The 24,881-nt window shown below is 36.9% G+C and overlaps 1 protein-coding gene and 1 long non-coding RNA gene across 4 annotated transcripts in view; both read left to right on the top strand.

The window, feature by feature from the left end:
* The window catches only part of COMMD10 (COMM domain containing 10), a 222,621-nt gene extending 214,364 nt beyond the window's left edge, over positions 1 to 8,257 (top strand). For both annotated transcript variants that reach the window (XM_023197496.2, XM_023197482.2), the window contains exons 6-7: positions 6,481 to 6,540; positions 7,413 to 8,257. In XM_023197496.2, coding sequence (XP_023053264.1) covers positions 6,481 to 6,540; positions 7,413 to 7,451 — 99 coding nt within the window. In that variant the 3' untranslated portion in view covers positions 7,452 to 8,257. The remainder of the gene's footprint in view (positions 1 to 6,480; positions 6,541 to 7,412) is intronic.
* Positions 8,258 to 11,854: 3,597 nt separating this feature from the next.
* Positions 11,855 to 24,881, top strand: part of LOC111530310 — a 115,914-nt gene continuing 102,887 nt past the window's right edge. For both annotated transcript variants that reach the window (XR_002727765.1, XR_002727769.1), the window contains exons 1-2: positions 11,855 to 12,552; positions 17,659 to 17,799. This is a non-coding gene — a long non-coding RNA (uncharacterized LOC111530310). The remainder of the gene's footprint in view (positions 12,553 to 17,658; positions 17,800 to 24,881) is intronic.

Raw genomic sequence — 24,881 nt, 5'->3', positions numbered from 1 at the left:
TGGATAAAACCTTCCATACATTTTATGACAAGTAAAAAATGAAGTTAGTTGATTCTGGTTTTATAAGAAAACTTGTGACTTCCTAGTTACAGTCCTAAGGAAAGCTGAATATGTTTTCCTCCTAAAAATGCAGTGGCTCCAGGGTAGCTTTTGATCAGACCCACTCTTAATATTTGTAAGACCTGAAGCAAGAGTGAAAATGGAGATCCATATCATACATAAAAACATAAAAGTCATTTAAAAAGCTACCGAACTCTTAAATGTGCTCTACACTCCTTACTTGATATCTTCATGATATCTTAGAAAGACAGATTTAAATTTAAAAATTTTGGACTCCTTGGGGGATTCCATGTCAGAACATGATAATGTGGGGAGTTGGCCCTCGGCCTGCCACCCTTTCCTTTTTATCTTGCACATCTAAGCTCCATTCTTATTTCCCCACAAAACAACTGCCCTGGGCCACCCCTTGGAAGACTGTGGAGTGTATGCTGTCTAAATATAGACAAAACACTTACCACTGCTGTATTCCCCATGGTCTTCTGTAAGTCATTATGGATTGAAAGACAAATGGCAATGATTATGACAGACATAAGTCAGATGCTTTTCTGTATCAATTCAGGTGATTATGTGTCTTTCCACCTTTATTCTGTTAATGCAGTGTAATACACCAATCCATTTTCATATGCTGAACCATGCTTGCAATGTAGAAATAACTACTACTTGTATAATGATAGTTCTTATAATACCATGGTGTATAAGCCTTTTAATGTGCTCTTGACTTTAGTTTGCTAGTGTTTTGTTGAGGATTTTTGCATCAATACTTATCATGGATATTGGTCTGTAGTTTTCTTGTAGTGTCTTTGGCTTTGGAACCAGGATAATACTGGCCTCATTAGAATAAGGTTGGGAGTATCTCCTGTTTTTCAAGCTTTTGGAAGAGTTGCAGGACAATGGATGTTAATTCTTTAAATGTTTCGTAGAATTCTCCAGTGAAACCATCTGGTCCTGGGCATTTCTTTGTTGAGGGGTTTTTAACTACTGATTCAGTCTCCTTATTCTTTATTGATCTGTTCATGTTTTCTATTTATTCATGATTTAGTCTTAGTAGGTTGGTTGTAGGAATTTATCCATTTTGTCTAGGTTATTCAACTTGTTAGCAAACAGTTGTTCATAGTGTTCTTTTATAACACTTTTTTATTTCTATGGCATCTGTTACAATGTCCTGTCTTTTATTTTTAGTGTTAGTTATTTGGGTCTTCTCTTTTTTTCTTAATTAGTCTAGTTAAGGGTTTGTAAATTTTGTTGATCTTTTTAAAAAATTAACTCTTAATTTCTTTGAATTTTTATGTTGTTTTTTGATTTTCTATGTCATTTATCTGTTATAGTCTATATTATTTTCTTCTTCCTGCTCACTTTGACCTTAGGTTGGTTTTTTTTTTTTTCCTAGTTTCTTGGGTGTAAAGTTAGGTTGTTAACTTGAGATATATATATATATATTTTACATTATACATTTAACAGCTATAAACTTAACCCTTTAACACTAGTTTCATTCCATCCCAAAATTTTGGCATGTTGTGTTTTCACTTTCATTTGTCTTAAGGTATTTCCCAGTTCCAGTTCCCCTTATGACTTATTTGACCCATTGATTGTATGAGAATGTGTTTAATTTCCACATATTTGTAGATTTCCCAGTTTTCCTTGGGCTACTGGTTTCTAGTTGTATTCCATTGTAATCAGAAAAGATACTTTGTTTGACTTCAGACTTCTGGAATTTAAGATTTGTTTTGTGGCCCAATGCATGGTCTTATCCCAGAGAATGTTCCATGGGTACTCAACAATATATATTCTGCTATTTTTGATTGGAGTGTTCTGTATATGTCTGTTAGGTCTCATTGGTCTATAGGGTTTTTTAAATCTTGTTTCCTTATTGATTTTCTATATAATTCTGTTCATTGTTGAAAGTGGAATATTGAAGTCTCCTACTATTTATTGTGTTGTTGCCAATTTCTTCAATCCTGCCAAAGTTTGTTCCATATATTTAGATTCATAGAAATACAGTTAAGTCCTCATATAACATTGTGATAGGTTCTTGGAAACTGCATCTTTAAGCAAAACAATGTACAGCAGGCTTTTAAATAATGTCATTTTGTTCAATTTCGTTTTATCATAATGGTGGGGGAAAATGACTTTGTTGTTTGTCATTGTACTTAAAGTTACGGTTTTCAAAAAGCTATGACAACATTAAGTGAGAAGTTACTGTATTTATGCACCAAAGCTATGAGGTTTGGTACATAAATACTTATAATTATTATATTTTCCTGGTAAATTGACCCTTTTATTATTATGTAATGTCTTTCTTTGTCTCTTGTAATGGTTTTTTATTTAAAGTATATTTTGTCTGATTTTAGTGTAGCTACTTCTGCTCTTTTGTTACCATTTACATGGAATATCTTTTTCCATCCTTTCACTTTCAGCCTATGTGTATTGTTAGATCTAAAGTGTGTCTCTTATAGACAGTGTATAGTTGGATTCTGTTATTTTATCCAGTCAACCAGCCTATGTCTTTTGATTGGGGAGTTTAATCTGTTTACATTTATAATAATTACTGATACACAAGGACTTACTGCCATTTTGTTAGTTGCTGTCTGTGTCTTGTTCCCTTCCTCTCTCATTGCCTTCCTTTGCGTTTCACTGATTTTTTTTCTAGTGGTATGCTTTCATTCCCTTCTCACTTCCTTTTGTGTGTATTCTATAGATATTTTCTTTGTGGTTACCATTGTAAATCCATAAAACATCTCAAAGTTATAGCATTCTATTTCAAACTGATAACAACCTAACTTTAATCACATACAAAAACTTTCTCCTTTACTGCTCCACTTCTCCATTTGTTATTGATGTTACAAATTATGTTTCTATATATTATATATACATTAACATAGATTTATGGGTTTTTGTTTTGTTTTGGGGTTTTTTTCATTTAAATTTCATATACTAAATTTACAGTAGTACCTATTACTATATTTTTCCATGTATTTACCCTTTATTAGAGAAACTTATATTTTTATACATCTTTGTGTTTTTGCCTGCTGTCCTTTCATTTCAACTTAAAGGACTTCCTTTAGCATTTTGTATAGAGTAGCTCCAGGTAATGAACTCCCGTGGCTTTTCTTCATCTGGGAAAATACTAATTTCTTCTTCACTTTTGAAGAACTGTTTTGCCAGATACAGTATTCCTGATTAATAGTTTTTTTGTTTTTGTTTTTGTTTCCTTTCAGCACTTTGAGTATATCATCCTACTCCTTTCTGGCCTTCAAAGTTTCTGCTGAGAAATTTGCTGATAATATTATGGAAGCTCCCTCATATGTGATAAATCACTTTTCTCTTGCTGCTCTTAAGTTTCTGTCTTTGACTTTACACAGTTTGACTATAATGTGTCTTAGTGTGGTTATCTTTGGATTTTCCTAGTTGAAGTTCTTTGAATTTCTTGATCTGTATGTACATTTCTGTCCACTGATGGGGGAAGTTTTCAGCCATTTTTTCTTCAGATAAGCTCTCTTATGTTTTTCTCTCTTACTTTCCATTCTGGAATACCCATCATGCATATATGGACCTGCTTGATACTGTCCTAAATCCCTTAGCATCACTTCACATTTCTTCTTTCTTTTTTCTCCTCTGCTCAGTGATTTCAGATAACTTGTCTACAAGTTCACTGATTCTTCATTCTGCCTAAGACTGTCGTTGAATACCTCTAATAACTTTTTCCATTCAGTTATTGTATTTTTCAGCTCCAGGATTTCTGTTTGGTTCTTTTTTATAGTTTCTGTGTTTTTGTTCATGTATCATTTTCCTGATTGTTTTCAATAGTCTGTATTCTCTCTCTGTCGTTTTGAGACAGTCTCACTTTACCACCCAGGTTGGAGTGCAGTGGCACGATCTTGGCTCACTGCAACCTCTGCCTCCTGGGTTCAAGTGATTCTCCTGCCTCACCCTCCCGAGTGGCTGGGATTAAAGGTGCATGCCACCAGGCCTGGCTAATTTTTGTATTTTTAGTAGAGGGGTTTCACTATGTTGGCCGGACTGGTCTCGAACTCCTGACCTCAGGTGATCCACCTGCCTTGGCTTCCCAAAAGTACTGGGATTACAGATGTGAGCTACTGCTCCCAGCCCTCTTTTAGCTCATTAAACATCCCTATAATAGTTATTTTAAATTCCCTGTCAGGTAACTCATAGACCTTTCTTTCTTCAGGGTAAGTTTCCGGAGCTGTATTTTGTTCCTTTGATTAGGGTATATTTCCCTATTGCTTTGTAAGCTTTGTGGTTTTTGCTGGGCATTTTGAAAAACAACTACCTCCTCCAGTCTTTGCATACTGACCTTGTGCAGGGAAAGACCTTCACTAATCAGCCCAGCTGGGAGTTCTAGCGCCTCTCAAATGTTTTCTGATATCTTGCTCCCTCTGGCACCTGCCTTTGGAACTGCGGCTCTAATATGCCTCTCACCTCTGTTTTCAGTGCCTTCCAAATGCTGGTGCTGGGCCTGTGAGTGCCCTTCTTTAAGTGATACAGAAACCAGTTCCTTGGGAATCCCCCAGAAAGCCAGAATGTTGGATGTGTGTTTCATTCTTTTGTTTCTGTCCTGAGGGAAGAGCTCTGGCATGGGAGTTCGGGGGTTCTTCTTGGTTGCTCCAACTGTTCCACATGGGAGAGGATATCCACATGGATACACTGAACACTGTGAAATTAATATCCTACCACTTTCATTGGAATTTCTTCTTGGTTTTATAATGGCATGGGTGCTGTAGCTTCTCAACTGGTCTCTAAAGTTCTCACAAGGGTATTCTGATCCATATATTGTTAACTTGGTATCTTAGTGGTGGAAAGAGAGCCTCTAGCTTCCTAGTCTACCACTATAGCTGTTGTTCTTTTAATAAGTGTGTTTTCGAATTTAAATTTATTCTCCTTCGTCAATGTAACATTTTAGGAAACACCACCTTAAAACAAAGCAAAATACAGAAAACAAAACGTGGCTTGACTGCTACCTTTAGGGGTACATCAAATCAGTTGTTTACACACTGATTCAGCCTTCATTCTCTCCTATCTTTTTAAATGGAGGTGAGAGTAATGAACTTGTCTTGCTTTTCTCAGAAATTTAGGGTATCATCCTTCCTTAACTGCTAGGAGGACATATAGTATGTGTAGATGATGCTGATTAAATCTTTGGAGCTTTAATGATGTGTGACAGCCAATGAATTTTTCTAATATAGTATAAAAACTTCATGATTTTATTATCATTCTTAAGGGAAGAGGTTTTAAAGCAGATGTACTTCTTTATTCATTTTAAAGCTTAAGTACTTAGAAGTATGGAAATTTGATCCTGTACACTTAGCTTCATGAAAAGTGAGATACATTTTCTGAACATAGTCCCATTGACTCTTCTGGAATTAGAGATAATTTGGTTTGAAATGTCGGCTTTGTAAATAGAAATGAAAACAGATAAACAAAAGTGAACATAGGAACTGGGAACTAGAATAAATAGTATGTTGGAAATGACCATAAACAATTAATTATGTGGCTCAATTTTGCATCAATTTTCTACTTGTTTAGTTCATGATGCCCATTTTATATCATGTGATTGCAGCAGTGTGATCAGAGCAGTTAGCATATTCTTGGCATTGTCTCATCATTAATTTTCACTTCTTCAGAGGGACCTTGAATAAAATAAATACATTTGAACAGTCTTAAGCAACTTGTTTGAATTGTTTCCTCAGTGTATGGAGTCAACCAAAAGTAGGTTGGATTGAGTTGAGTTGGGTTTAGTTTAATATCATACTTTACTACAGCATCATACATACATACACAATATTACTTAGCATCTGTAGCACCCATAAAGGATTCTCTAATGCATGTGAAGTAAAAGGAAAGAGAGTGTGTAAGTCCTGGCTTTGAAACTGTTGTGTTAATTGTGAACTTTTGCTGAGTCTGTACATTAAAGAAGGTAACCCTCAGCATGTTGAGATCACAACTGCAACATTAGTGCTTGGAGGCAGTAGCTGTGCTGATGTGAGGCATTAATGGCTGGATGAGTTCAATCAGATATCCTGCCTCCAGTGTCTTTGTGTAATGGTATTTACTAGATTTCAAACAGACTGCTGAGAAAGATGAAATATAATCTCATGTATTATCTCTGTCTTGAAAAAAATTAGATAATGAAGTTGTTCTGTTACTGGCATATGTTTTATTAACCTTTGTAGAGTGAACTTGAAGGACAGATGTCTCTGTAGAGTTGAAACCTTTTGCTAAAGTAGAGTGTTATTAAGTGCATTTTTGAGTTCTAAGAATCATGGGGTTGAGTAGAGCAGGTAACCATTTTTAAAAACCACTCAGAGGACAATCTTATGTCATATTCTAAGATTAGCTAGAGAGAAAAAATGTGATGTAAATTGTGTGCAGCTACATTCTTTTTGTTGTTTTTCTTCCTTACAGAGCCTGGAGAAAGTTCTTGTGGAATTCAGTCACAAGGAGTTGTTTGATTTCTATAACAAGGTCTATATTTTTAAAATAATTTTCTAATATGTGGGGTTTTTTTCATAATATTTTGTTTTCATTTTATGAATTCTTATTTTTAAATGTCCTATTATGGAACTAAGTTCTTTAAACTTCCCTTATAAACACCTTATATTTCACAGGGGGAAGTATAGGAGAAATGAAGAGAAGCTGAAAAACTAAATCAGGAAGAAAAGGAAAATAGTATTAATTAAAGCAATAGGATTGTTGCTTTAATATAAAACATTAAATAATGACTTTGTGATTCCTAGCCACACTGACACTTTAAATATATATGTCAAATACTTTAATTTCTGGGCCCAACGGTAAAGGGAAACATGCCTTTAGAGATTTATCTGTGAGCATATTTCATGTTTCTTTCTGAAGACTGATTTTGTAATCCAGGAAAATATACTCCCTCCACCCCCAACTTTAAAATCTTATAAAGTAGGCAGTTCTTCTGCCCAGCCCACTGCCACTGGACCATGCGTGTGGTTATCCTGTTCAGCCCACCACCACTGTACTCACTCCCTTGTACAGAAGCCTCCAGTAAAACCCCATGTCTCATTAAAAACAAAATTATGGAGTGATAATTTAAAATGAAACAGCTGAAGACACTTAACAGTATTAAGAAATCTTTTTTCTTTGAAAATTTGAAAACTTAAATTTTCAAGCCCAAATTCTAATATCTTCACGTAAAAAGAAAAATATTCTAACTGGTAATTTTATTGCTATGTGAATGGATTTAATATTCATAGTTACCAGTGCCATTTTTTCCTTTCTATTTGCATGTGTCTAAATAACAATTGATATGAGTTTCGTTCCCTTCACTAATGTCTTTTTTTTTTTTTTTTTTTTGTCTTTGTAAATAGCTAGAGACTATACAAGCACAACTGGACTCCCTTACATGATGTTTTCGAAGACTGTTTTTTTCATCACGCTCCTGCCACCTCATTATTTTGCATTGAAGATACGTTGCCAGGTTGTGTTTTCTGAAGGATTCAGTGGCTTGCTTTCTGTAAATTATATGGCTTATCACTTCTTAGACAAATAACAACCAAGAGAGATCATTGTTAAGAGTACTGAGGTTCTAATATACTTTCTTTAGTTCTGTCAGCCAACAGTAATTATTAGGAAGACTTTCGCTTTAAAGGAAACAAAAGTGAATACCATATTGTTTTTACTGTCATAGTGTTGCTTTCTTGCCTGTCCTGCTTAGTTTTTACAACTTGCTTGATGATACCATAATGTATCAAGGAGGGTCCATGGATACAAGATAAGATATGTACCTTAGTAGAATACAGAGCTTTGGTAATTACATGAATAAAATTAAGAAAGTAGCCACATACTTTACAATCAAATACACTATGGCATTTTTATTTGAATATGATGAGTATATTTTGCTTCAGAAATAATAGAGGAAAGAAATGTAAAATAGTGAGTAGTATGGTATCAGTTAATTCCAGTCTGAGCTTCTCTGTCAACTTCAGTTTCTCTCTGAGTTTAATGATTTAATAATAATCCAGGTTTTTGTGTGTTTTTCTTTATGCTGCAAATTAATAATGATTCACTTTATAGTTTGGGAGACAGAATCAGGTCTTGAATAAAATAATTGTAATGAGTGCTAAATGGGCACCATTATTCAAATCAGATACCTTTTATATTCTCTTTCTATAAATATGTTGATTTCTGTTAATAAAATTTTTGTGTCTTAGGATTGGTTGAAGTGTACTTTTTTTATTTTATACATTTATAGTATATTTTATGCCATGAATGTTTGTAAATGAGTACATTTACATACATTTGTTAAAACAAACTTGAATTTTTTTATGAATGAAATATCTATATTGTTCTCAAAAAGAGAATCAAACATGACTTTCTTCACATGAAGAAATTTGATTTCAGAAATGTCCTATATTTAAATAACCAAAGTCATTGAAATTGAAGCACATTTCTTATTTGAAATATCTGGGAAATACAGCTGTTAAATATCTCTCAAATATTCAGTATATGGAATTTATACCCACATTTGTTTGTATATCTATTTGTAAGCTGTTGCTTAGAAGAATTGAGAGTTTGAATTATTTCAGAATACAACTATTACAGTTTTCCATAGTTGATTCATTTTAAAAGTTTTTAAACTCAAACTTTCATTGGTAGAATATCTGGAAGGCATGTTTATAATGTAATGTGGCTTGTAGGATCTCTCCTACTTTTTTATGCTCTGTTTTGCCAGTTCTCAGAGGTAAACACCTGAAGTCCTAGAGGTACTATAAACATTTTGGTAAACATTCTTTCAGACTTTTTCTCATGTACATATAAATATACATCATCCCAAGTTAAATTTGATAGGCCTTCCTGACAGTAGCCATATAGATAAACAGAAGTTTTCATTGGTTTAGTGGCCAAACTGAATTCTCCATGTAGGTATCCAAGTTAAATATGATGGTTAGAAATGAAGTTTTCTGAAAGTAGTTCGTTACATGCTCCCTAAAAGAAATATCTTTAAACCTATGCAAAAATATGGCAAATAGTATGCTTTCCATAAGTCTGGTTCAACAAAGTCTGACTCAGAGACACTAAATAAAGGGCAAGTAGAAGGTCTAATGCCAACTAAGAAGATAATTATTTCTGAAATATTTAGTTGAAGATAACTTTCTTTCTTTCTTAAAACATTACTGTTGTTATGATGCAGAAGTCAAAGAACATGTGGCATTTCTAAAGAGTATTAAGTGCATGTTACTTTTTTATAAAAATAAAATGAATGAGGAGATTAATGGGGCCTGGAACTGCAATCTTGGCAAGTAAATTTACTGTATGTCTTTCACGAGTGTGTGACATGAGGATTGAATAGACACAGAATTGTTTGTTAGAAAGAGGAACAAATTTTTATATCTATTACAAACTATATTTGTAATTCTTCCCTAATTATAAATTATTACGATTATTTTTATTTAGGAAATACCAAAAAATCATAAATAACTAATCTAAACTTATCGAATCCTATCATCCAAAAATGGCCATTAATGATAGTTTGATAGATTTATTGCAGTTTTTTTGTATCCGTTTATCTTTCTTGTTCATTTTTTCTTCTTTCCTAACAAATTGAAGTAATGCCATAAATTCTGTTTCATACTTTGCTTTATGTACCCTTACAGCATGAGCATTTTTCATATCCTTATTGCGCAAACATAATTTTAATGTATATTAAATATTTTATCATTTGAATGATCTATACTTTATATACTTTATATGTCTCAAAATAATTACATTATCCAAATTTTGGCACATTTAGATTATTCTAATTTTTTAACATAAGGAACTCACTGATAAATATAATTATACATAAACCCTAGACCACATCTCTTGTGATATTTAGTATAGATTCCTAGAAGTAGAGTTGCTGTGTCAAAAGTATGAAGATTTATTTTCTATTTTTATCTTTAATAGAATTTTCATTATAAAAAATGAGGCCAGGTTTGGTGGCTCATGCCTGTAATCCCAACACTTTGGGAGGCTGAGGCAGGTGGATCGCCTGAGCCCAGGACAGTCTAGGCGACATGGCAAAGCCTTATTTCTATTAAAAAATACAAAAATTATCCACGCTTGGTTGTGCATGCCTATAGCCTCAGCTACTCAGGAGGCTGAGGTGGGAGGATCACCTGAGCCTGGAAGGTTGAGGCTGCAGAGTCATTCTGTCACCCCACTGTACTTCAGCCTAGGCGACAGAATGATACCTTTCCTCATACATATATATATATAGTTGCTCATTAAAACAAAGTTGCTCCAGTTTGCCATCGCACTTCCTGGAAGTACCTACCTAATACTGCAACCATTTGGTGGGTGCTGTGGCTCATGTCTGTAATACTAGCACTTTGGGAGGCTGAGGTGGGCAGATTGCTTGAGGCCAGGAGACTGAGACCAGCATGGGCAACATAGCGAGTCCTGTCTCTACAAAAAATAATAGTAATAAATTAGCCAGGTGTGGCACACGCACGTGGTCCCAACTACTTGGGAGGCTGCGGTGGAAGAACTGCTTGAGTCCAGGCAGTTGAGGCTGTAGTGAGCCATGATCATGCCACTGCCCTTTAGCATGGGCAACAGAGCAAAACCCCATCTCAACAAACAAAAAAACAGACATCTTATAATACAAATATACACACCTCTTGTGTATTTTCAAAAATACATTTACGTATTTCAAGGCCTTTGATATATATTGCTAAATTGTTTCTCCAAAGGATTATATTAATTTGTACTCCCACAAACAGTGAATGAGAACTCACTTGCTTCAAGCCACCTTCAGCAGCCCCTTCTTCCTTCTATACATTTCACCCTCAACATTCTTTATAACCTGAGATCAATGTTGGTTTAGGAAGAGTGATGGGACATATTGAGATATGTCATGTTGATAACTATAGAAGGATTGAAAAGGAAATCTCTTAAAAAATCAGCAAATATGAGAGCCAATAACTCAGTATTTAAGTGTAAGGGCTTATATAATAAGGGTTATATAATAATATATAATAATCTTCAAAATAAATAACTCATGTTATTTAGATTACTATTCCTATTATTATTATAACTCATTACATTAAATGAGTTATTATTTTGAAGATATTTTGAAGATTAAGTGAAATTCATGTTAAACATTTAGCATAATCCTTGAATCTCAATCATATAATAAGCATTAGCTGACATTTTTATAATCACTAAGAAAATAAGCAGGCTTTCTGTTGAAATTTTTCCAGGTGAAGTTTGAATTAGAGTCAAAATTGTAGAAAGCTTGCTATGAAGCCCCTTCACTTTAAACTTATTTGGCATTCTAATAACAACTCCATTTTATAATCACAGATTCTAATACAATGCCAATTCTGCTTTAATTTTTTATTTAAAAAATGAGGTAATACATGTATTATGGGACCAGAATGAAAAAAATATTTTTTTCTGAGTACCTTTCCACATGGCCCTTCTGGCTCTGAGAAATCTAACTTTTTCTCTACTCAATGAACTTTGATTTCTTCTTACCTTAAATAATGTCTTCTACACTTCATTGATTATACCAAGGGTCAGCAAATGATGAACATGACCTACTGCTTGTCTTTGTAAATAAAATTTTATTGAAACACAGCTGTCTTGCTACCAAACTCACTCTTGAGACTTTCTCTCTTCTTTGCATTGAAGAAATAATACCGTGTTATAAGAGAGGCTGTCGATAGGGCTACATGGCAAGGAACTGAGGGTGGCCTCCAGGGGCTGAGGGAGAACAACAGACACAAAGAAATTGAGGCCCTTAGCCTTATAACCTCAAGGAAGTAAATTCTGCAAACAACCTTGAATTAACCTGGAAATAGTTTTTTTTGTTGTTGTTGTTTTGTTTTTGTTTTTTTCCCTGTTAAGCTTCTAGATGAGAACACAGTCCAACTGACTCTTATTGCAGCCTTGTGAGATTCTAAACAAAGGACCCAAACTGTGCTTGAACTCTGCCCATGGTAATTGTGAGATGGAAACTTCGTTGTTTTAAACCTCTAACTTTGTAGTAATTTGTTATGCTGCAATAGATAACTAAAACAACAGCCATGTTCATTTGTTTACATGTAGTCTGTAGCTACTTTTGAACAACAGAGTTGAGTAGTTGCAGCAGAGACCATATGGCCCACAAAGCCTAAAACCTGGCCCTTTATAGAAAGAAAGGATGCAGCGCCCTGCTTTGTACTGTGCTTTCTAAACTGGAGCATCCCTAGAGGAATAAGGTAGTTGGTAGGGAACACAAAAAGTCATAAGATGGACATTGTATATATTTCAATAGCATCACTTCTACTTTTTGTCAGAGGTAGAAGAAATTACATTTTCCGTCCTCTTTTGCAGCTACTGCAGCCGTGGAACTAAGTGTCGCAAATGAATTGTGAATGGAAATGATCATTCATCTCCAGTTGTCTTCCCCTTTCTGTGACTGAAACCCAAATTTGGAGCTGAGTCAGCTTTGAGCAGACAAGAATGCTAATGCTTTAAGAGGTAGGGAGCAACAAGATAGAAGGAACCTGGGTCCCTGAATATCCTTATAGAACACAACTGTCTCCATGCCCTTGACAGAAATAAAATACCTTGTTTGAGTAATTGAATTTGCAATCAGTTTAGGCTATACACAACAGTTTTGCCTGTAGCCTAACTAATATGGTGGCAACATAATTTTATTATAATTACAGTAATGTAAAACATATTTTAAAATGGAGATTAACATTTTATGGCAAAATACATATAAATGTTCAAGAGGAAATGGGAAACTTTAAAAAACAAAACAAAACCTTTGTGCTTATAGCCTGCAACTTTAGGCTAAATTCTCAGTGCTATTAGGAACCTATATTCACCTCCCTCCCTCAGTGTGGTTATTTTGAGACAAGTTTTGAGAAACCATAAGAGTATATTGTAAATTTCCCCCAAAGTCTTTCCATAATTCTTTTCCTACTGTTGAGTAAGAGGACTGGGATGGTTCTGATTTATTCAGATGCATTAGTCAGAAGCTACTCAGGAATTCGAATTTAAATTTCAGATCAATTTTGCTTCCCTAAAACTTTGATTTTTTTTTTTTTTTGCCATCATTATGCAAATAGTCCTACTCAATAGACCAGCCTCATTTAATGCTAAAATTAGGAACACTTTAATTTGAGGTATTTTATAGTAAAGCTTAATGGCATTTTTAATTTTGGAGAATTTTAAGGATTTTTAATCATTGCTTCCATTTCCCCACATGCACACTCTTGAAGTCTTTTTGAAGCTCTTTTGCTTTTCTCTGAAGTATAAGGTTGTACTAGCTGTTATGGAGACCTACAATCCAAATGTAAGTGATGGCAGTTTTCATAGCCTACTTTGTTTTATTTGAAATGGAAAATTACTGATTTTTCTTTCAAAAGAAATAGTCTGCAAAGACAAGAAAGGCGAAGCAAGTCCAGCCTGTAAATCTGTAAGGAAGAAGGTGCTACAGGCTTAGAGAGACTGTTTTAATCTCCAAAGCAGAAAAAATAATGAATATATGATAATGTTCCTTTAGTGAAACCAGAGTTCAGTCATTTTTAGCATCTTTTAATGAGAATCTGATTTTTTAATGAGTTTTAAAGATTTTTTTCCTTCAAAAAATCTAGGTAAAGGAAAGCAGTTAATAGTAAATTTAATAGCTGCATTTATTTTTTTCTGACTTGTGTTTGTATTTTTTAATTGGCAAATAAAAATTAAAAACACTGTACATTCTACCCAGAACTTTAAAGGAAAAGTCAATAATAAAGTTTTTTTAATCTATAATAAATATAGACTTGCTGTAAGGCAAGGAGTGCAGTGATTTCTCAAGGCCTTTCCTCATCTCTCCTTCCTTCTGAGATTTCTAAGTTTCCTTTGTGCACTACTTCTAGTGCACATTTCAAATTCTTCTGCAGTTTCAACCAGACTACATAAGGGGACAAAAGAAAAAGCTGCTGTCCCCTGGAAAAGGCAGCTTTAACACATCAGCCTTAGAAGTGCCAGCATTCCTCTCCATCCCAAGAATGTGGTTATGGTTTGGCAGAGGAGCACAGAAATTTCCAGCTGACTAGAGAAAAGGTGACTTGTATATTCTAGAGCATGTGCTCTACTTTGCAGTTCAGCCTCTCACTCTCTTCCATGCTGATGCAAGTAGTTCTGTCAATATTGGGGTGCTTTAGAAATACTGACTGAATCAATTGAGTACGTAAACAGTTTTTCTCTACCTTTGGCTCTCTCCATTTGCACAGTAGCATCTAAATTCTTAAAATAATTGTAAACTTAAAGTTGTGCAAAAGTAAGTTTCAAACTGGTTTAGCCAGATATGCTGGTATTTGGTAATTCCATTAGAGAATAGCCACATCCCTTCTAGGGAGTATCTCCTGAGGTCACTGAACTTTTTATTCATCATCCAGGAGATAAACATGAGAATAAAAGCCTTATAACCAACCAGAGACCCAGATTTCTGCCCTCCAGAAGGCTAGAGCAAGTTCTCCCATTGCTGTGAAAAGATTTATGGTATTCATGAAGTTGACCTACACATGCTTCTGGGTACTGATGCTGCAAAGACTGAAAACAGTTACATTCCTAGCAATTTCAGTGTTGATTTATGTGACAGGGTCAAAATGAAGTGCTCCAGAGAGGCATCAACAACATTCTTATATTGAAATATAGGTACAGTGTGTATAGATTTTCTGAGCTCATTACCCAGAAGATTTTAATTTCCTGCTGAAAAGAGTATCTTGATTAAAGACACACACACACTGCCTGCAAACAGGCTTTCTTCACTGATGTGGGACAAATCTGACAAAATTTTAAGTCTCCCTTTACATGGCACAGATTGTTCCAGCTTATCACAAATGTACCAGCTGGACAAAAATCAGAAGTTGACATAGATAGTACAGAATGCAGGCAAGATAAACAGAGCCACACAGGAAGCTGTTCAGTAATAGTTTAGTTTAATTTTAGTTTAAAATTTCCCTATGCAACTAAGACTGTGCCCTTAGATGTAGAGCCCAATGTGAGGGATCAGTTTCTTATGATAGAGTAATGATTTATAACATCTAACTTTTCTACCTTATGGCAGAATGCCCTGTGAATCCTTGAAACTCAAGGCCCTCTTTGTCAGAGTTTTGGTTCTTACTGCAAAATGTGTTCTTTCCTTATGTCATCCAAACAAAGTAACTAGAATAGTAAAAAGAAACTGAGTTTGGATGCATCGGCTTTCTGGACTTGCAAATTATCCAGCACAGGCATTTCTCACACAGCAGGCTTGGAGGACTCTAGGGGTGGCCGTCTTTGCTAGATATGCTGTTAACCTTCTTTTTATGGTTGGGTCAGTGATCTTGTAAAGTTCTGCTTGGCAGGCTCATACGTGTTGATAGGTGCCCTAAACTGATGGACCAGTAGAGTGTGGCCACCACCTGTGAGATTATTTCTTCAGACCCTCAATAAGCATTTACCCAAAGCCCTGATTTTACAGTGCTGTGGTTCTGTACTGGTTCCCATGAAACATTCTTCCCGTCTCTGATTTTCCAGGATCATTTTCCTTAAGTTAATGCCATTCCTGTAAATGCATTTCTACTCTTTGATACCTTTTCTTTAGTTTACTCTTTCAGTTAAACCTGTAACCAAGATAATCTTTGGCAATTCTTTTAATTAATGTTTATATTTAGCTCTAGAGTCTATGTAAGGAGATGCAGGGTTACAAGAGTCTACGTGAACAAATAGAGCCACAACAGGTCAAATTTTCTTTCCATAGGATTGTATTTTTTGAAATGTTAAAAATTCTCCTATAATTAAATATTTAAACCTTATTTCATCATTTTTGTAAGGGTTTTAACTTTAGGGTTTACTAAAGGAAGCCAAATCAATTTCATAAACTTCTCTGTATAGGATTTCAGATAGAACATTTTTATGGAAAGAAGGTGAATATGTTATAGAGGAAGAAATGCTTCTGCCTCTCTGCCTCTTCCCTATTGGCCCTCTCTGCTTCTCCCACATCCTTTAGGGAAGAATGGCTTGCCATTCTGTTTGGTCAGTTAAAGTACTGGTTGGCCGTGTTCATCGATGACCAGATTGACTGTAAAAAGACCATGCCCTTGGATGGTGCTCGTTTTGCATCTCTTGCTTCCACTCCATGGGTTGGAATAGAGAGAGTCCAGGTTTTGAGGAGAAGCTGAGGTGTGTGGGGAAGAGGGGCAGGTAGGGAAGGAGTGTCTTTCTTAGGCCTTAAGAATGAACATATGCTCTTACACAACCTTACCAAGCTCTGAAAGATAATTGTCATTTTGGTTCCCAGTTGCTCTCAGTCTTTCTACGGTAGCTCTTTTGGAAACGTCAGCATCAGGAGTGAATGGCAGGTTAAGATTTGGGCATTTGGAAATTTTCTAGTCAGGTTCCATTAATGCAATCACAATTTCAGCCTCGTCCTTCATAGGTCTTCTTAGCAGATCTGTCTTTTTTTTTTTCAGTGATAAACGTGCAGAGAGCTATAGGCAAAAATATCAAAGGTATCATTCGTACCTTTCAACTCTCAGGTGACCCTCCAGTAAGAGAAGAAGGCTTTGAAATCAGTGACTCTGACTCCCAAAGAAGACTTGCTTGACACTTCTAACCCTCCATTCTAAATGAGCAAAAATTTCACCTCCCTGAAAGCAGAGGGAAGACATTGCTGGGTCAGTTTCAAAGGCTCCTTGGCTACCTTCCTGCCACAATGGACCATTGAGAGTCTGCTTCCAGTTCCTGGCATGGTGGAAATTGACCTTACACTCACTTTCCTCTATATGCTTCTGAGTGAGAACTTGCATTTGAACATCCCCGTCTAGCTCCCTAGGAAAGTGAGGCGGTATGGAATATGCCCTTAGTGGCCTGGCTGGACTCTGTCTTTTGACTGTTTGCTGCATTTGTAGAAGGAAAAGAACAATACAAAATATTGCTCCTCTCTTTCCAGACTAAGCATTTACAGTGCAACATAGCTAAGTAGGAAACCAAGAAAAAGAGAGGATGAGATGTTAACTGATGGATCAAGTTACTCTTGTATGCTCCAGTAACAGATGCCCAAGCGGCTTCAGGGCTACCTTTGTGCCTCCTTTTTTAAACGTATTTGATCATCTACAAGTTGGAATGATTTACATCATTTGAAACCCATGAGATGTGCTTGAGGCAGGGGAATGAATGAATGAAAGGCTTTTTCCATATGTTATTTTCACCCTGAAGTATTTAACCTATCCCAGTGTGTATCAAAAGCAGAAGAAACTGATTCTGCAATGCCAAGTTGTTTCTGCCTCGGACAATTAACTACTACCATACCTGAATCTATATGTGTCTTTTTTTTTTTTTTCTTCTGAACTTCATTCACAAAATGTGTTATAGGCAGTACAAAAAAATTTATTTAAATTAAATTAGTGATATTTAGCTTTAAAGAACATGCAACATTTCAGTTCCCTGCAGGGGGGTCTGAAATGTTTCACGATATGTTTCAGAGCCATTCAGCTTGTTTGCCTCTTTCTGCTTCTCCTTCCTGACCACTGTTGTGGGGGCAGAAAGCCAGATGGCAGGAGGTTCCTTTCCCAAACCAATTAGCATGTCCTCGTATTTTGCCCTTTTCAGCCACAGCTTGTTCTCGGCTCTCTCCCTGCATGAATCAACAGCAGTCCCAGGACAGGCAGAGACCATCAGGAACTTACCCTTCACACAGATCTCAGAGAGCACTGCCCAAGATGCCAAGACAGAACCCTGGTATTTTCTACTGTGAGTTTCATGCTGCAAATACACAAAATAACAAGTTATTTTGTATATATACTCAGGATTTCTTCATTTATTTGAAAAGAAGGGGGAAGGAATGGAGGAAACTGTACAGAGGTAGTGCTGTGTGTGTGTGTGCATGCATGTGTGTGTGTGAAAAGGCATTATATTTAAAGAACAATGGTTTTTGATAGCCTTATAATTATTGTATTCTAATAGGATGCTGAGCACGGCCTTGGCCGGGTAACTCTATTTGCTTAGTCATTCATTCATTTATACATGTATTTACCCATTAACTAATAGGCCAGTCAAATGAGGTTACTTCTGGAGTGCTCTAGTTCTGCTTGCATATCAGGATCTACAGTAAAAGCATTGCCTTAGGTCCTCAGGTAGAGGTTGATCAGGGGGCAAAAAGGCTCTTCCTACTGACTTTACCAGCAGCATTCTGGTAAGATGAAAAATGGGGAAAGATGAGTGTGTGCCACCCTCGAGAGACTATGGTTGATTGTGATTGAGTAGACACAGCAATACCTTCATGAGACTATCCATCAAGAAATAAGTTTTTTAAACTGTAGTTCTGGTAACAAAGACAAACCTCTTTATTTTGTTTAAGTAAGTGTACTAGGTGCTAGGGATTCGAAATAAGGGGCTCATCTCTTTGGCCTTAATTCTAGACTAAACATTACTCAGCTTGATGGTAAGTGTAATACTGAATACAACTACCACAGCAATGACTCATTGGAAATGTGTAGCACTTTACAGTTTATAAAGTCCTTTCATATGCTTGTTCTCATTTGATCCTTGCATTATTCTTTAGTTAATTGAACAAGTGTTATTTTCATTTCGTAAGTGAACAAACTAAAACTAAGACACCTAAGTCACTTGCCTAAGATTACACAGCTGAACTCAGACTAGAACTCAGAATATCTAAGCCCTAGTTTAAGGCTCTTTTGATACTTCACTGTGCCAATTATCAATTTTTGCCCCTCCAAATTTTCCCTTGAGTACTTGCTCTGCTGTTAATGGTTGGAATCCCTTTAAGCTCTCCTCCTTTATGTGAGCACCATATTAAGTTTTCTAAGTAGAGGGTGCGGGAGGGACAATGCAGGAGGAAGGGACTTCTCTTGTAGGCTCCAGCAGCTGCACTGTTGGTCACTGGTATGAGTGTGAGTGCATCTGGTGGTACTGTGCCCAGCCAGAGCACACAGTCCCTTGGTAAGCTTGCAGCCCTGGCCTAGCCTAGTCATCACCTTCCTGTAGCCCTCCCAACACAGACACTGGACATTCTAGCCCTCTTGCCCAGAGCAGCACCTCCAGTCCCTCTGCATGCCCACTCACCTGCTCATCAGTTGTGACCCACTTGTACCCAGCCCCTCAGATTTGCCCTCCTGACATGGACACCAGGAGTGCCAAGCCTTCTGCCCAACAGTGATTCCCAGTGTATCTGTGCATACCCAATCACTGGCTGTGGCTCATGTACTTCCTAGAGAGTAGCTTTCTTCTTGCTCAGTGACTGTGAGCTCTTTCATATGTTTCAGTTGTGGCATGAACAAGCCAGCAAACCTCTCTTCCATCCATTGAACTGCAAGTGGACCTTCTGCAACAAGATATGAATCTGAGCCTTGAGGAGAGCCCTTCCAATTTCATCCTTCTTTGAGCACTCTCCCTCAGCCCCCTATAGAACATTATAAAGTTCTCTTACATCTTATAGTTACTGTTCTATTATAGCTTAATCTTTTTTTTTTTTTTTTTTTTTGAGATAGGGTCTCACTCTGTTGCCCAGGCTGGAGTGTAGTGGCATGGTCTTGGCTCACTGAAGCCTCAGCCTCCCAGGTTCAAGTGATTCTCCTGCCTCAGCCTCCCAAGTAACTGGGATTACAGGTATGCGCCACTGTGCCCAGCTAATTTTTGTATTTTTAGTAGAGACGAGTTTCACCATGTTGGCTGGGCTGGTCTTGAACTCCTGACCTCAGGTGATCTGTCCGCCTTGGCCTCCCAAAGCGCTGGAATTACAGGTGTGAGCCACCGTGCATAGCCAGCTTAATCATTCTTTATATTAAACTTCCCTTATTTAAATCACTGTTTGGTTCCTGTCTCCTGATTGGACCCCAGTTGATGCACTCACTAAATGTTGGTGTGAAGTCACAGACACGGTAAAGTTTCCTATGGGCAGGGACTTTATCATATATCTCAGATCACTACAAGCACTTGCCTATTTTGATGCCTGGCACATAGAAAGTCTTGAATAAGTTCTAATTAATTGAGCACAATTTGAGTTAATTTTAACACCCCTATTTGTTGAAATGTAATAACAGCCTACTGAGAGGTCTAGCATGCTGAAAGGAAAGCATCAAAAATTTGTTCATGTATGTGATCATTTATTTGTTCAGTAATGTTGATCATAATGTTGACTGGGATAAGCAGCATTGGCTCCAACTGCAGGTCAAACAGCAGAATTGGCCCCAACTGGGAGGTGGGGTGAAGGATTGCTGTTAAGGACAAGCTAAGGGAACATTCAGAAGGAAAGAATGAAAGCAACACAGACCCAGAAAGAACCAGGGAAATACGAAGTGCTCTAACCACTTGTGAGGCTCAGAGGGGACAAATGACCTGTCCCATGTCATGTAGCCCTCTTGGCAGAGCTGAGAGTACACAGCAGATTCTATAATCCTCAGTCTAAACCCTTGACATTACATTGCATTGCTTCTCCAAGTGGGGCGGGAAGGGGTGGTAATACAAACTGCCATTTCGGGAAGTGGTTAAAAAAAATACCTTAGAACATGGTTATCCTTTACCTACTAGTTCTAAAGCAGTCCATTTTTGGGATCCAAGAAATTCCCCTGCCAATGCTGTTACCTTTTGGAAAACAACTAGCAGTCTGTCAAATGTGCTGGATTTGGGGTTTGATGCCCCTCACGGTAATCAAAGTATCCCTCATTTCTCTGATGTAGTCTCACACCTGTATGTAAAGCCTCTCTATCACTCCTTTCCAACATCTGTAGCTTAATTATGCTAATGATCTTCGTTTATCATGTAGTTTTACTTATCAAGACGTTTTCCTATTTCTGGTCAGATGTTTTTCCAGGGAGCCAAGGCATGGAATCCTTTATTAAGTGGGGAAGAATCAGCAGAATTTGTTCCACATATTCCTCTGACACATCCCCAAAGGCATGACTTCTAGCCTGAATCCTACAATGAATGTATGGGCATATGTGACACACTGTGTTTCATTAATTTTTCATCAACAGATGGGTCACATATGAGCCAAAGATGAATGTAGATACCGCAAGGTCTGTATGAGCAAAGCCAAACCATGTGTAGAATGTCTTCGTTGGCTGTCATTGGGAATGAGTGCATGTGATTAACTGATCTGAGATGTGCATACGCCTGTGTGCTGAGAAGCAAGAGACACGTAGTTTGTATGTGTTGAGTAGTTTATCCATCTTCTAGGTTTTCCAATTTGTTGGCATGTAGTTGTTCATAATTGTTTCTAATGATTCTATTTCTTTCTTTTTTTTAATTTTTTTTTTTTTTAAGATGGAGTTTTACTCTCCACCCAGGCTGGAGTGCAGTGGCTTGATCTCAGCTCACTGCAGCCTCCGCCTCCTGGGTTCAAGTGATTCTCCTGCCTCAGCCTCCCGAATACCTGAGACTGCAGGTGCCTGCCATGATGCCCAGCTATTTTTTGTTTTCGTTTTTAATAGGGATGGGGTTTCAACATGTTGACCAGGCTTGCCTCGAACTCCTGACCTCAGGTGATCCACCCACCTCAACCTCCCAAAGTGCTGAGATTACAGGTGTGAGCCACCGCGCCCAGCCTTCTTTCTGTTTCTGAGGCCTCAATTGTTATGTCTCCTTTTTAGTTTCTGATTTTATTTATTTGTATCTTCTCTCATTTTTTCTTAGTTTAGGTAAAGTTTGTCGATTTTGTTTATCTTTTTAAAAACCCATCTTTTTATTTTTTTGATCTTCTGTATTTTTTAATATCTATTTCATTTATTTCTGCTGTGGTCTTCATTGTTTCTTCTACTGATTTTGAATGTGGTTTGTTCTTGCTCTTCTAGTTTCTGAAGATTCATTGTTATAATGTTTATGGAAGTATTTCTGCCTTGTTTTTGTTTTTGTTTTTGTTTTGCCCAGACTGGAGTGCAGTGGCATGATCACAACTCACTGTAGCCTCAACTTCCCAGACTTAGATGATTCTCCCATCTCGGCCTCCTGAGTAGCTGGGACTACAGGTGTGCCCTACCATTCCCAGCTAATTTTTTGTATTATTTGTGGATATGGGATTTTGCCTTATTGCCCAGGCTGGTCTCAAATTTCTGGGCTCAGGCAATCCACCTGCCTTGGCCTCCCAAAGCACTGGAATTTACAGGCGTGAGCCACCACACTCAGCCTCTTTCTGCTTTTATGATACAGCCATTTATCACTGTAAACTTCCCTCGTAGGACTGCTTTTGCTGGATCTCACAGATTTTGGTATTTTGTATTTCCATTTTCATGTGTTTTAAGAAAGTTTTGATTTTCTTCTTAATTTCTTTATTGATCCATTGGTAATTTGGGGGCATTTTGTTTAATTTCTATGTATTCATGTATTCTCTGAGGTTCCTTTTGTTACTGATTTCTAGTTTGATTTCATTATGTTCAGAAAAGATTACTGATATGACTTCTGGTTTTTTTTTTTTAATGTGTTCAGACTTGTTTTATGACCTAAGATGTAATCTATTTTGGAGAATGTCCCATGTTTTAATGAAAATAACGTGTATTCTGCAGCAGTTGGGTGAAATGTTCTATAAATGTCAGACAGGCCTATTAGATTTGGTGTGCACTTTAACTCTGCTGGTTCATTGTTGATTTTCTGTCTGGATAATATGTCCATTACTGAGAGTGGGCTGTTAAAGTCCCCTACTATTATTGTATTGCAGTCTGTCTCTCTTTTTAAGTCTATTAATGTTTGCTTTATACATTCTGCTCTGATGTTGGCTGCATAGCTATTTATAATTGTTATATCCTCTTTCTAAATTGATTCCTATATCATTATGTAGTGACCTTCTTTATCTCTTTTTACGATCTTAGATTCATAGTCTATTTTATCTAAGTATAGCTACTCCTGCTGTTTTTTTGGTTTCCAGTTGCAAGAAATAGCTTTTTCTACACTTTCAGTTTGTGTGGGTCTTTATAGATGAGATGCATTTCTTGAAGGCAGCATATAGTTGAGGCTTCTTTATCCTGAATTTTAGTTTTTTCCCTCTCAGGTAGCTAGTCATAGAGAACTTTCCATATGGCCTGATAGATGTGGTGGCAGAGCCCGGTCTCATAGACATCCCTTCCATCCAGTAATGGATTGTTTCTTCGCTGCTCACCTTTATAGATAGGGAGAGCAGAGAGCACTCATGGTGAATAGTTCGGATCCTGTGGTCACCCCTTTCCCTGTTCAAAATCCATCAGAGCCCAGTAAAGACTCAAAGGAGAAGGCCTCGCTTCAAAACCTTAAAGACCTCACCACAGGCTTGAGATGATACTCCAAGCTTCTGCAGATACCACAAGCTCTTTTGGAATTCACAGGGTTACTAGCACTGATGTCTAGGCCCGATAGAGCCTCTTCTTGCCTTAAGACCTACTCAAATCTCAAATGTTACAGTTTTTTTTTTTTAAATACATATCAAATAAAGGCTAAGTAGAAAAAGCATGTGCTTAGTAGAAGAAAGAGAGATAGATAAACAGAAAGAGTGATAGTGACTAATTTATCTTTATGCATGTATCTAGATTTTTGAAATCTAGAAAAAAATTGTTTAATTTTAACAAACACATATATTATGCCTTTTCATAAGTTAAAGTTTTGTTTTAGATCACATAAGTAGGGTGGAAAATCATTTCAGTACTTAGGTCAGCAAAAGGTTTTAATCGGGTATTTGGTGAATAGACCAAAGCAGACACCCATTGAAAACTATATTACCTCCAGAAACGAAACAAGTCCACCAAGCATTAATGCCCCTTCTATCTTGGAATGAGCACAAGATTCCGCAACCTGTCTGGCATTTATGTGACCACTGGTCAGGTTCTCATGTATTTAACTGAGGTGAAAAGTCCCTATATTTTCATGGATATAGTGAAGTGGCATCTTTGTCTGGGGAAATACCCGAGATTCGTTGTCTTGCACCAAGAAGATTAATGTCACGGACACACACACATGGAGTGGGTTAAGGAGTGGAAAGTTTAATAGGCAAAATAAAGAAGAGAGGAGAGCAGCTCTCTTTCTCTCATGAGAGAGAGGCATCCGAAAGAGAAAGGTGCCTGCAGCGGATTATACCAGATTTTATAGGCAGGCTGGAGGAGGTGGTGTCTGATTTACCTAGGGCCCACAGATTGGTTCCATCAGGTGTGACGTTTACATGGTGCACAAGGGAGGCTGGTCGCCCCACCCTAATCTTATGCAAGCGGGCTTTCTACCTGGCCAGGGACATCTTGTCTATTCCATACTGTACACATGGCTGGCAGAGAGAAGAGAAGATGTAGCTGCCATTTTGAACATGCCTATTCCCAGGTAGCTTCTTTCTATTGGCACAACCGCCGACATTCGCCTGTGCAAGCTTCTAGCTTGCTTGTCTATGTTTGTAGCTTGATTTTACAGGCTGCTCTTTGTTACAAAAGAAAATGATTGGGGGACTGCTTTTCATTAAAAGGAAAACCTTACCAAGGACTCCTGTGCCCTCACTATCTGCCTAAGTGATTTCTTTTTAACTCCTGTATCGATAGCTTTTTCCTGTTGACGCATATATCTTTTAAATTCTTTAAGCTGTAAGCAGCCTAGTTGAGGGTTCAAAAATCCTCTAAGGTTTACTCCAATATGATAGAGAAATATATTTTGTGTGTAGGATGATGTGAGAAAGTTTGGGAGGCACTGAGGTAAGTAATATGAGGTAATGGTGACATTTGGTAAAAAGAGTTCTTAACATTACCTTAGAGGCTCTAGCGAATTTTTCTCTAAACTGTATGGTATTCTCTTCTCAGAGAAAATTAAATATTTCCCAAAATGCATTCTTCTTTAATAGTTATAGTTTTGTTTTTAAAAAGCCTTAATATTAGCTA

The sequence above is a fragment of the Piliocolobus tephrosceles genome, chromosome 4 (assembly GCF_002776525.5).
Source record: "Piliocolobus tephrosceles isolate RC106 chromosome 4, ASM277652v3, whole genome shotgun sequence".
Classification (NCBI taxonomy): domain Eukaryota; kingdom Metazoa; phylum Chordata; class Mammalia; order Primates; family Cercopithecidae; genus Piliocolobus; species Piliocolobus tephrosceles.
This window is presented reverse-complemented; position numbering and strand designations above follow the sequence as displayed.